General features: G+C 44.3%; 1 protein-coding gene across 1 annotated transcript in view; it reads right to left on the bottom strand.

The window, feature by feature from the left end:
• stxbp3 (syntaxin binding protein 3) overlaps window positions 1–12,592 on the bottom strand; it is a 66,422-nt gene extending 53,830 nt beyond the window's left edge. The window contains exons 1-2 of the mRNA XM_043699711.2: window positions 12,246–12,592; window positions 2,234–2,283 (exon numbers count right to left, since the gene is read on the bottom strand). Coding sequence (XP_043555646.1) covers window positions 2,234–2,283; window positions 12,246–12,288 — 93 coding nt within the window. The 5' untranslated portion in view covers window positions 12,289–12,592. The remainder of the gene's footprint in view (window positions 1–2,233; window positions 2,284–12,245) is intronic.
• Between the last annotated feature and the right edge of the window lie 568 nt (window positions 12,593–13,160).

Here is a 13,160-nt window from a genome sequence, read left to right as displayed (position 1 = left end):
ATTTTGTGCAATCTACAAGATCTCAAGTTCAAGTGTTTGAATCAAAGTCCCTGAACTCCTTTCCTAGTAGCACTGTGGGTGTACTTTCACCCAAGGCCTGCAACAGTTAACGAAGATAAAAACAATGACTGCAGATGCTGGAAACCAGATTCTGGATTAGTGCCTTACCACCATCTCCTCAGGGATGATCAAGGCTTAGCCAAATGATGTCTACATCCTGTGAATGAATTTTTTTGAAAGTACAATTGTAACATTAATAATCACAATATGCGAACTGCTTACCAAACTTCAGTCTTTACTATAATTACTATCACAGGAGAAGGTATAGGTTCCCAGAACAAAGGTAAGATACTGTAGATGCTGCCAATCAAATTAAAAACAGAAATGATGGAAATGCACAAGAGGGTCAGGCAGCATCTGCAAAGATAGAGGGGGAAATGACAGCAAGTCATCGATCTGGAACATTAACATTCTCTCTCACAGCTGTTGCCTGGCCTGCTGAGAATTCTGACTATTTTCTTACATTATGATAATTAATGGGTTTGAATATCAAAGAGAAGTAGAGTAGAAGAAGAAAGTCTAAGGATACCAGTAGTAAGCAACAACTTGATCAATCATGTGGTAAACAGGTCAATGTCTCACCAAGGTTTCAAGAATTAGGTGTGATTTGGAGATGCCGGTGTTGGACTGGGGTGTACAAAGTTAAAAATCACACAACACCAGGTTATAGTCCAACAGGAGTGCTGCTCCTTCATCAGGTGGAGGCCTCTTGCAGCATCAACATTAACCACCTGAAGAAGGAGCGGGACTCCGAAAGCTAGTGTGCTTCCAATTAAACCTGTCGGACTATAACCTGGTGTTGTGTGATTTTTAAGAATTAAGTGGGTCATTTTAAAACATAAATATCACTTTCTATTATGATAAAGAGTTTCCATTATCCAAGTCTTGGATAATTCAAAAAGCTTACACTCTAAATCAAAACTGAATTAAGCAAATGCAAACAAATCCCCATTATTCTCTCTGCTCAATGAACTAGCTTAGCCATGTTTTCAATTGATTCACAGTCCATTAACACATTTCTCCCACTGCTGTCTCTGTACTTGCCTGCCCAGGTTATTGAGCTCAGTGCTATTCTATGGGTCTGGCTCAATTTTGTTATGAACTCTGAACATGCAGCAAGTGCAGGAAAAAAGTCCAGAGCTACCAACTAATACACCTCTCACAATCTTTGTGATTCCTTTCAACCTTTGTTTCAGAGATGTTTAATGTCACACAAAAGCAATGCTGAATTTATGGACAGTCACAAGAGCCAAGGATCAAGACAGTTCATAAAATGTATTTTCACAGAGATGCTTCAAGGGGCATTCAAGGTTATTCAGATTTGACGAGAAGTAATACAGACAACTAAATTTGCAGTACAAATTTAGATCTCAGCAGTTACTAAGAAAAAAAGAACTCGAAACTTCATATCTTTCATCTTGAAACATCCGAAAGTTGTTTGCATAATTAGTGCAATTACTGTTAATGAAGTAACTAGACCATGGTACATTCAAATTATACAACTTAAGTGACTACAGAATATGCATCCCTGAATACAAAATTAATTCACATATTTGCAAGCCATTACAAATTTGTGTTTTCCAAATATACCTGGATAAACCAAGATTGACAATGCACTCTGATTGGGTTGGATAGATCTTTGATGATTCCAGTAAGTGAGCAGCTCCTCCTTCAATATCACACTTGATAAGGTTATCAATGCTTGATATTTTATGATATGCTATTGGTATACATATAGTGGATTCTATTAATACTCCAAAAATGACTCATTTCATTCAATATATAAGGCTCTTGTATTAAGTGATTTTTGAAAATAAGCATGAGACTCCCACAAAGTTTCCAAGCTCCTCTTTTATCCTCTTTTGAAGAAATTTTGAACCCACACTTTTCACCTCCAAAAAGGGAGGAGCAGACAGTTCCTGCTCCTCCATTGCCTCGACTGGGCATCTAAGATCTGTACAGGATGATTTTCCCCACCCCATTCAGCACCACAGACATTTCAAATGTCACACAGAGTGGGAATGGGAATCCAAATTCAATCAGTCCATGATGCTACATACTGGCTGACATACCAGATTCAACAGACAAGTTGTCAATTACTTATTCTTTAGAAAGGGCAAGATTATTCAAATATGTATCACTCTTAATATGAACAATCAAGTCTTTGCCATACCTTCCACTCTCCTTCTGTCTTACAGTCCTCCAATACATGTTTCTTGATCTCTACAGGAATTAAAAAAACACACACAATTTAAATGTTCTTCATCAAACAGTTTCATAATTCACCAGCTGAGCTCTGGACAAGAATAAGTCCTTTTTAATTTATTTTATTTAAAGTGCTTTCAAATCCATTTTCTGCAACATTTTGATTATGGCACTTAAATATAGGTTTATAAAGTAAAATTTCTGGAGACATCACCCAATCTTCATTGCTATATGATCACCTTTAATCAAAATCAATCATTTGTGCGCAGTTTACTTGCAACGCGCAATCTTTGTCTATTCACAAGCGAAAGGATGAGGTCCCATGTAGTTCAGAAGATTATTTTGGATAACTGTTAATTAATCTGCCAATGGATAATCATATTGACCACATAGTGCAAAGTTTTATATCTACAAAAATGCAAAAAATCATAATGTTTACATAATTTATCTTTGATGCAAAGAGCACCTTCAGTCCGAAAGGGTTAAATTTCTAACTCTTGAAAGTAATTACCTGAACATTAGGTGAATATTGATGCTCGCTCCTATAACCCATTCATATCAGTCATATATAAGAGAGAGAAATTCTGTCAAAACTAAGATCCAATATTAACAATTATAGTAAATTTAGCATATTGTGTATATGCACATTAGTAATTGCTATATTTGAATCCATAGCTGCATGTAAAGATATTGTAGTGGGCTCCATCCTGTGTGCAAATTTACATGTGAAATCAAACTACATTGAGCTCCCGTTCCTCGATGTCCTAGTTGAGAAATTGGCTGGGTTCTCGATTGAAAAATCTGGGTGAAAGTGAGTACTGCAGATGCTGGAGATTAGAGTCAAGAGTGTGGTGCTGGAAAAGCGCAGCAGGTCAGGCAGCATCCGAGGAGCATTAAAATCAATGTTTCAAGCAAATGTCCTTGCTCAGGGATGAGGCTGGGAGCCTCCCACCCCCCTCCCATTTATCTCTCTACCCCCAAGGCTCCCAGCCTCATTCCTGAAGAAGGGCTTTTGCCCAAAATGTCGATTTTCCTGCAAGTGTGGAAAGCATTAGGGTATCACAATAGATTCATTAAAATTCAATTGGCACGCAAGAAATTTGTATAATCGATAGTCACAGGTGAGGTACCAGATGACTGGATGGTGGCTAACATGGTGTCACTATTAAGAAAGGTGGTAAGGAAAAGCCAGCCAGCTATAGACCAGTGAACCTGACATCGGTGGAGGGCAAGTTGTTGGAGGGAATCCTGGGAGACAGGATTTACATGCAATTGGAAAGGGAAGGACTGATTAGGAATAGTCATTATGGCTTTGTGCGTGGGAAATCATGTCTCACGAACTTGATTGAGTTTTTCAAATAAGTAACAGGGGGGACTGATGAGCAGTGAATGTGATCTAAGGCGTTCAATAAGGTTCCTCATTGTAGACTGGTTAATAAGGTTAGATCTCATGGAATACAGAGAGAATAAGCCATTTGGAAACAGAACTGGCTTGAAGGTAGAAGACAGAGCATGGCTCTTCACATTGGAGGCCTGTGATCAGTGGCATGCCACAAGGATCAGTGATGGGTCCACTGTTTTTTGTCACTTATATAAATGATTTGCATGTGAACATAGGAGGTATACTTAGTAAGTTTGCAGATGACACCAAAATCGGAGGTGTGGTGGACTGCAATGAAGGTTACCTCAGAGTACAATGGGATATTGATTAGACGGACCAATGGGCTGAGGTGTGGCAGATGGAGTTTAATTTAGATAAACTGGAGGTGCTGCATTTTGGAAAAGCAAATCAGAACAGGACTTATACACTTAATGGTATGGGGGGTGTTGCTAAACAAAGAGACCTTGGGGTGCAGGTTCATAGTTCCTTGAAAATGGAGTTGCAGGTAGATAGAATAGCGAAGGTGGCATTTGGTATGCTTTCCTTTATTGGTGAGAGCAATGAGTACAGGAGTTAAGAGGTCATGTTGCGGCTGTACAGGACATTGGTTAGGTCACTTTTGGAATACTACGTGCAATTCTGGTCTCCCTGCTATAGGAAGGATGTTGTGAACCTTGAAAGGGTTCAGTAAAGATTTACAAGGATGTTGCCAGGGTTGGAAGGATTGAGCTAAAGAGAGAGACTGAATAGGCTAAGGCTATTTTCCCTGAAGCGTCAGAGGCTGAGGGGTGACTTTATAGAGGTTTATAAAATCATGAAGGGCATGGATAGGGTAAATAGACAAGGTATTTTCTCTGGGGTGGGGGAGTCCAGAACTAGATGGCATAGGTTTAGGGTGAGAGGGGAAAAATTTAAAAAGGGACTTAAGGGGCAACTTTTTCATGCAGAGGGTGGTGTGTGTATAGAATGTGCTGCCTGAGGAAGTGATGGAGGCTGGTACAATTACAACATTTAAAAAGCATTCGGATGGGTAAATGGATAGGAAGGGTTTAGAGGGATATGGGTCAAGAGCTGGTAAATGGGACTAGATTATGTTAGGATATCTGGTCGGAATGGATGAGTTGGACCGAAGGGTCTGTTTCCTTGCTGTACATCTCTAGGACTAAATATTATTTCCTCAAGATTTGTTAGTTTGTGGTACAGAATGTACTAACTATCGTCTGTTCCAATCATCTAATCCAGACAAGTTAAATTGATATGAAGTCTTTGTCATGGGCTTTAGGACATGTTAGATTGAGAGGTGAGATTAAGTTCAGTCTGCCGTTTTCTGAAATGTATTGGACTGTTTTGTGTAATTGTGGAGTAATCCATCAGGTCCTTCTGGCAACCGAACACATACTGGAGCTAATATAATCAGCATTTGAAGGTGCCGCACATGATTGGTGATTGTCTATTGAAATACTAAAAAGAAAAGATTACCAGTCAGCAATTGCCACAGCGCAGGCTTCAATTATACATTTTACCATTAAAGTGACATTACAAATCCAAAACCTATGTTCATTCCACTACACATGCCTTCATGCTCTACACTGCAAAAATAAATATCATTTTGGTATTTTTAAAAAATATTAATTTTATTTTTTTGTTTATGAAGCATCATAATTCCTAGTCAGCTAATCAACTAGACATTCCAAAAGAAAAGTGACACCTCATACTGTAGACAGTACATTAGTTATATTTTCTGATCTACATTTGTTGCATCTAGTATTATAGTAGAATCACAGCCTATTATTTTCACATACACAACTTCTGTCTCTACAATTGGATGACATATTTAATCACTTACTGTAAAATTCAGTTTTCAGAAATGAATTCCTACTAGAGTCACATTAAATGGTCTGCACACAGATGCTTTCAGTTTCTTACGTTAGTGGAAAGATTTATAAAACAAACTGCAACAAGCAGAACACTGGATTTTACAAGTGCATTTCAGAAATAAGCAATGAGATGATGATTTATGTTAAATATCTTATTGCACTGCACAAACATCACTACAATAACTTGAAAGTAGCATGGGCTTAACATTTAAAGTACCTGCCAAGATGGAAGTGCCTCTTAAAAATGTTTAATAAATATCCTATTGTAATCCTGGAGCTATACAGGGTTTTTCTAGAGTAACCAACATGACATAAGATGTGACTGACTGCATTTGCTACAGTGAAGGCTGTGGATCCTAATGTCAACTTGGCTGCAATTCTATAGCCCTCCTGCGAGGAATAACCACTCCTTGGCCAAGCTCTCCCAGCTTATTTACAACACAGACAATACTCCTGCACTAGAAGATTGCTCAGCCAATCTTCCTAACCAATAAAATTAGAATAAATATACCTGGAATCAACCGAGTGAATGCTCCCTGTGACTGATTTCAATGCCAGCATACCTTTCCTGAGATAAAAGATCCAAAACTATTCACAGTATTCCACCTGTGGTCTAAACAGAGCTTTGAAAAGTTTTAACAAGACTTGCTACTTTTGTAAGAAAGAACTGCGGATGCTGTAAATCAGAAACAAAAATGGAAGTTGCTGGAAAAGATCAGTAGGTCTGGCAGCACCTGTGAAGAGAAATCAGTTAACATTTCGGGTCCGGTGACTTCCTCAGAACTGATGGTAGCTCAGAGAACGACTGCTTATATACAGTAGATGGGGTGGGAGGGGGAAGGAAGGGTAAAGAGTAAACAATAGATCAGGATAGAGCCCAAAGAGAGAGAACAGTTGAACAAAGGAGTCAATAATGATCTGGTTGAGAGGGTGAATAGCTGTTAATGGACACGGTTAGAGGCTAACGATAGGAACTGTGTAATGGAACACTATGGGATAACAAGGTCTGATGTGTGTGGTAGGGTGCTAGGCCATGCTAGAGTTCAGGCCCTAAAATTATTGAACTCACATAGGTCCAACATGTTCCCTCCATCTAAACCCCTTTCTCTGGCCTTTTCCCTGCATTCAATTTGTTCATTGAGAACTATTGACGTGACACTAGTCACCTCAATTACTCCGCACCCCCCCTCCAAACCAGCCTATTTCCCTCTGAACTGACTGTACTCCGTGCGCTCAGATCTAACCCAGATTTTGTTATTAAACCTGCCGATAAGGGTAGTGCTGTTGTCATCCGGCATACTGAACTCTACAGTGGCTGAGTACCAGAGCTAAGATACCTCCTCCTACCTTCCCCTGGACCATGACACCTCAGGCCATTGTATCAACCACAGTCACTGACCTCTTTTCGACTGGTGATCTCACCCGCATCCAAGTTAATAGTCCCCCCAGCCCCACACAGCTCGCTTCTACCTCCTTCCAAAAATTCACAAACAGCACTGCCCAGACAGACCTAATATTACAGTCTGTTCCTGCTCCACAGAACTCACTTCTCCTACCTTGTCTCAGTTTTTTCTCTCCTGGTCCAGTCCCTACCCATGTACATCCATGATTCTTCTGACACTTTAGGCCAGTTCCAAATTCCCAGTGTGCAGGCTCCATCCTTTACCGGAATGTGCAATCCCGTTACACGTACGTCTCCAACTAGGATGGCCTCAGGGCTCTCCACTTCTTCCTGAAGCAAGGGCCTGAACCATCCCCACCTACCGCTACTGTCCTCTGCTGGGCCAACCTCATCCTCATTGACTTCTCTTTCAACTCCTCTCATTTTCTTCAGGTCAGAGGGGTGGTCATAGGTACCCGCATGGGCCCCAGTCATGTCTGTCGCTTTGTGGATCACATGGGACATTCCTTGTTTCAGTCCTATTCTGGCCCACATCCACAACTCTTTCTCTGATATATCGATGATAACATCAGCGCTGCTTCACTCTCTTATCCGGAACTGGAAAAGTTCATTGATTTCGCTTCTAATTTCCACCTTGCCCTCACTTTCATCTGAACAACCTCTGACTCCTCCCTTCCCTTCCTCCACACCTCTGTTTCTATTTCAGGGGATAGACTGGCCGCTAATATCCACTATAAACCCACCATTTCCCGCAGCTACCCGGAACTATACATTCTTGCATCATTTCCTGTAAAGGCTCTATTCCATTCTCCCAGTTCCTATGCCTCCATTGGATATGTTCCCATGGGGTCAATTTCAACAATGGAGCCTCCAAAATGTCCACCTTCTTCCTCAACAGAGGATTCCCCAGCACCAGGGTACAAAGCTCTCAACTGGGTCAGACCTATCTCCCACACTTGCTCCCTCACCCTCTCTCTTCCCCGCTGCAACATCGATAGAGCTCCCCTTGTCTTTACCTACCATCCTACTGGCATCCACATCCAGAAGGTCAACAACCACCATTTCTACCACCTCCAACAGGATACTATCACAACACAAATATCCCTGTCCCGCCCCCTCCCTTGTCCACCTTCCACAGGCATTGTTCCCTCTGGGACATCCTGGTTCACTCTTCCTTCACTCCCACCACCCTCCCAGTACCTTCCTCTGCAACTGCTGAAGGTGTAACACCTGCCCATTTACTTTTTCCCTCCTCAGTATCCAAAGGCCCAAACTTACCTTCCAGGTGAAGCAGCACTTTACCTGCATTCCTCATAATCTAGTCTGCTGCATTTGCTGCTCACAATGTAGTCTCCTCTACATTTGGGAGATGAAGCGTAGACTGGGTGACCGCTTTACAGAACATCAATGTTCTGCCTGCAAAGAAAGTTGCCTGCCACTTTAACACACCCTGTTCCCTGGCCAACATCTCTGTCTCAGGCTTGCTACAGTGCTCCAACTCCATCAACAAACACATCGACCTGGACCCAATATACCAACCACTACAGCGGACAGCTGAAACTGACAACCGGAAGCGGCAGGGACAGACCACTGTAAACACCGGAGGAAACATCAAAGAAGCGCTTCGCAGGAGGCTCCCAAGCACTGATGATGTCGCCTAGCCAGGGGACGAAACGTTTGCAACAAAAACTTCCAGCTCGGCGAACAGAACCACAACAAGTTCAGCAGAAACTGGAAGAACAATACCTCATTTTCCGATTGGGGACCCTGAGCCTTCTGGACTCAATATGGTGTTCAATCATTTTAGAACCTGAACTATCCCATGTCCTAGCCTCCTACCACACACACTGGGTCTGTGTTATAAGCTCCTCGATGCTGCCTGAATTGCTGTGCTCTTCCAGCACCATTGATCCAGAATCCTCGTTATCACACAGTCTGCCATTACACACTATTTATTGTTAGCCACTAACAGTCTCCATTAACAGCTATTCACCTGTCCAACCAGATGGTTATCGATTCCCTTGTCTGTCCAACCATTCTCTCTCTTTAGGCTCTATCACTACCTATTGTTTACTCTTTACTCCTCTTCCACCCTATCTTCTGCATATAAGTTAACATTTTCTGAGCTACTATCAGTTCTGAGGACCTGAAACATTAACTTTCATTACTCTGCTGAGCTTTTCCAACATCCTCTGTTTTGTGTTACTACTTTGAAATAAAGGGCAATGTTCCATTTGCCTATTGCCTGATGAACTTGGGATACTAGCTTTCTGTGACTTATGCACTGGGACTCCCAAATCCCTCTGTTATAGTTTTCTGCAGTTGTATTTCCTCAATTTCAATAAGATTTAGCTCCTCTATGCTTTCTTCCAAAGTGGAAAAAAAACTCAAAACATTTCCCCATATTATCTTCCAGTTGCTTCCCACCTTTAAAAACTTGCTTCTTGAAAAATGCAGAGAACCCACTCCCACTATAGCATTGCTGTGAGGATTGCGAGATTACAAAATTCTGTCAAAGGTAATCGCCAACCGGGTCAGGTCTGCTCTAGGGTCGGTGATCTACCCTGACCAAACCTGTGCTGTGCCGGGCAGGAAGATCGCTGAGAGTCTCGCACTCCTCAGGGATACGATCGCCTACATGCAGGACAGAGGGTTGGACACCTGCCTGATCAGCCTGGACCAGGAGAAAGCCTTTGACAGGATATCACACACGTATATGAGAGATGTTCTCTCCAAAATGGGCTTTGGGGAGGGAATCTGCAATTGGATCAGACTGCTCTACACCAACATTGTCAGTGCAGTCTCAATCAACGGGTGGGAATCAGATAGCTTCCCAGTCAGATCTGGAGTCAGGCAGGGCTGCCCCCTCTCTCCTGCCTTGTTTGTGTGCTGCATAGAGCCATTTGCCGAGTCCATCAGGAAGGATGCGAGCCTGAGAGGGGTGACTATTCCTGGCAGCGGGGGCCTGCAGGTTAAGGCCTCCCTGTACATGGATGATGTCACCGTTTTCTGCTCGGATCCGCTGTCCGTGCGCAGACTCATGTGCATTTGTGACCAGTTCGAACGGGCCTCGGGGGCCAAGGTAAACCGAGGCAAGAGCGAGGCCATGCTCTTCGGAAACTGGGCCAACCAATCCTCGATCCCCTTCACCGTCAGGACCGACCACCTGAAGGTGCTGGGTATTTGGTTCGGAGGGGCTGGTGCGTGCGCCAAGTCTTGGGAGGAGCGTATCAGCAAAGTGAGGCAGAAACTGGGCAGATGGAAGCTACGGTCGCTCTCCATCGCGGGAAAAAACCTGGTCATCAGGTGTGAGACACTGTCATTGCTGTTATTCGTGGCACAGGTCTGGCCTATTCCCAGAACCTCTGCCGCTGCAGTCACCCGGGCCATCTTCCAGTTTATATGGACGTCAAAGATGGACCGGGTCCGAAGGGACTCACTGTATAAAGATCTGGGCAACGGGGGAAAAAATACACCCAATGCCACCCTCACCCTGATGGTCACCTTTGTGTGTGGCTGCATCAAGCTGTGCGTGGATCCCCGGTACGCAAACACCAAGTGTCACTATGTACTGAGGTTCTACCTGTCCCCGGTGTTGCGAAGGATGGGCCTGGCCTCGCTGCCGCAGAACGCTCAGAGTAGTTGGACCGTTCCGTATCACCTGAACTTTGTGGAGAAATTTATGAAGAAAAACACCTTTGACCACAAGTCCATTAGGAAGTGGTCAGCACGTAGTGTCCTTGAGACCCTTCGGGAAAAGGAGAGGGCGAATCCTATCGAGCGGTTCCCTGAGCAGACTGTCAAAGCCATTTGGCAGAATGTCTCATCGCCAGAACTTTCCAACAAGCACCAAGACATGGCTTGGCTGGTGGTGAGAAGGGCTCTGCCTGTGAGATCCTTTATGCATGCCCGGACTCTCAGCCGCACCATACGCTGCCCTCGAAGCGGCTGCGGGGGGGACGAGACTGTCACACACCTCCTTCTGGAATGTGCCTACGCAGAGGAAGTCTGGAGAGGAATGCAGTGAGTGTTTGTCGAGGTTCGTCCCGAGCAGCGCCGTGACACGGGACTCCGTGCCCTACGGTCTGTTCCCCGGGACGCACACCGAGACGAACATCAACTGTGCCTGGAGGATTATCAACTCGGTGAAGGATGCTCTCTGGGTGGTCCGAAACCTGCTGATCTTCCAGCTGAAGGAGTTGACCCCGACTGAGTGTTGCAGACTGGCACATTCCATGGTCCAGGACTACGTGTTGAGGGACGCGCTGAAGCTTGGGGCAGCTGCCGCCAAGGCGCGGTGGGGAAAGACCACTGTGTAAAGTCTGCCTGCCTAACGAAGAACAGGGGGCCCATGCAGTCATTTGGGCTCTGCTGACGCCTCAGCTATTTATATGGGCATATGATCAAAAAATGTACAGACCTGTATAAAAATGATAAGGTTTGATTTCTGTATATACATGTTTACATATGTATGGCATGACCAACTGTACAGACCATCAAATTATTTTATGAATAAAGTATATTTTTGAAATAAAAAAAAATGTTGTGGTCTCGTGTGTCAACTGGCCTTTTAAGCAAGTTGAATTGCTCGATGATTATGTCTTTTAAAACATACCCACTACGTCCCTGGGACTGGGGCTGAGCTGGAGGTGTCCTCCAGCCCCAGCCACAAACAATGAGCGGAAAACGCCGCCCAGTTAGACATTGTGCTATTCAGCAGAGGGGCCATCACCGCCAAGCCTGGACTAGTCGGGCCTAAAACGAGTGTGTGCAAAATCTCACTGGAGTTGCCAAACAAGGTCCCAGCCCCAGGAAGTGCAGAAGTTCAGTTCAGGCCTGTTAGCACAGTTCTATGCCAAGACTTGGGGGGATAAAACAAGAGTTTGAACGCTGCTGGGGCTGCACGGGGAGCACCCAGCCAGCTCCACTCCGCTAACAATTCCAGCAAATTCAGCCAGGAGGGGACATTCCCATTTGGGGGGTTATCTTATTGCAAATGAAAGTGCACGCAGAGAGAAAGAAATGGTGCCTCAGTATAAAGTAAAGCAGCAGAGCGCCAGGAAACTTTCACAGTGTTAGTCGATTCCCTTCCCAACCCACTTCTTAAACCGAACCCCCTTTCACTTCGCCCCTCTCTGCGGCTTGTGAGAGAGAGAGAGACACAGAGAAAAAGAGAGAACTTGTTGTCACTTCAGTGATTGGGGGCCAGGGTTGCTCTCCGCCGACCTGCTGCTTCCTATCAGGCACTTCCGCGTTAGACACCGAGAGAGGCCGCTGCTGCCACCCCCCCCCAGGATTCCTGTCCCACTCTATCACTTACTCTGCCAGGCCACTCTCTTCAAGCTGAACTCTGCAGTTGCCATCTTTACTCCCCTCCGGGCGAGCCCTTCAATGACGCGAGGACTTCGCGCGAATCCCGAACTTCAATCCGCTCCAGCCTCAGGGGAATAGCGCGGGGGGGGGGGGGGGGGGCAGAGCTGCCAAATTCCAGAAGTCAGCCTTCACACGTCGTGCGAACCAGGCAGGCTACAAAGCACAACCTTTACGGGCTATGCATCCGAATTCAGATGGTTTGCAGACAGGCGGGATTCAAACCACTACTTTTACAAAAACTGAAACCAGAGGCAGTAGCAGTGTTTCAGGAACTGGATCCGCTGCTCAAAGGCAAAGTCCAAAATTACATCTCCACTACACGCTAAACCCATCAACCTTCAGGAAATGACTCTGAACCCACAGTCCAAGGCTTCGCTGGATGAAGTCGGAAACTCCTAGGCAGCAGTGGACTCCACAGGAGTCACGACAGTCTTCAAGCCTCCGAGTGGGGTTCTAGTTTTAAAAAGTAGTTTGGGGAGCACTTGCAAGGACATTGCAATAAATCAAAACTCTTTGGGTCACTGAACCCACAGGCACTGTAGAATAATTTTGGGAAAACACCCGAAAGTAAAGAAATTAAAATAAATAATTCTCCCCACCTGAATATTTTACTTCGCAGTTTCCAATTGTGGGAGAAGTCAAAAAAAGGGCCCAAGAAAGTTGTGAATAAATTGAATGAGAAATGAGGAGAAATTGGAACTTGTTATTATAGAAAGTTGTTAACACAAATACCTTCAATGCTTCCATAAAGAAATCCAAAAAAATTAGAAATATAAATTATGGGTCTATGGGGAAATGGGTCTGGGTGGGTTACTCTTCGGAGAGTCGGTGAGGACTGGTTGGGCCGAAGGGCCTGTTTCCA

Source organism: Chiloscyllium plagiosum, unplaced genomic scaffold (assembly GCF_037043375.1).
Source record: "Chiloscyllium plagiosum isolate Xiang-an unplaced genomic scaffold, Cpla_swu_hap1 HiC_scaffold_9, whole genome shotgun sequence".
In the NCBI taxonomy this organism is placed as follows: domain Eukaryota; kingdom Metazoa; phylum Chordata; class Chondrichthyes; order Orectolobiformes; family Hemiscylliidae; genus Chiloscyllium; species Chiloscyllium plagiosum.
Note: the sequence above shows the minus strand (reverse complement) of the source record. Positions and strands in the feature narration are given on the sequence as shown.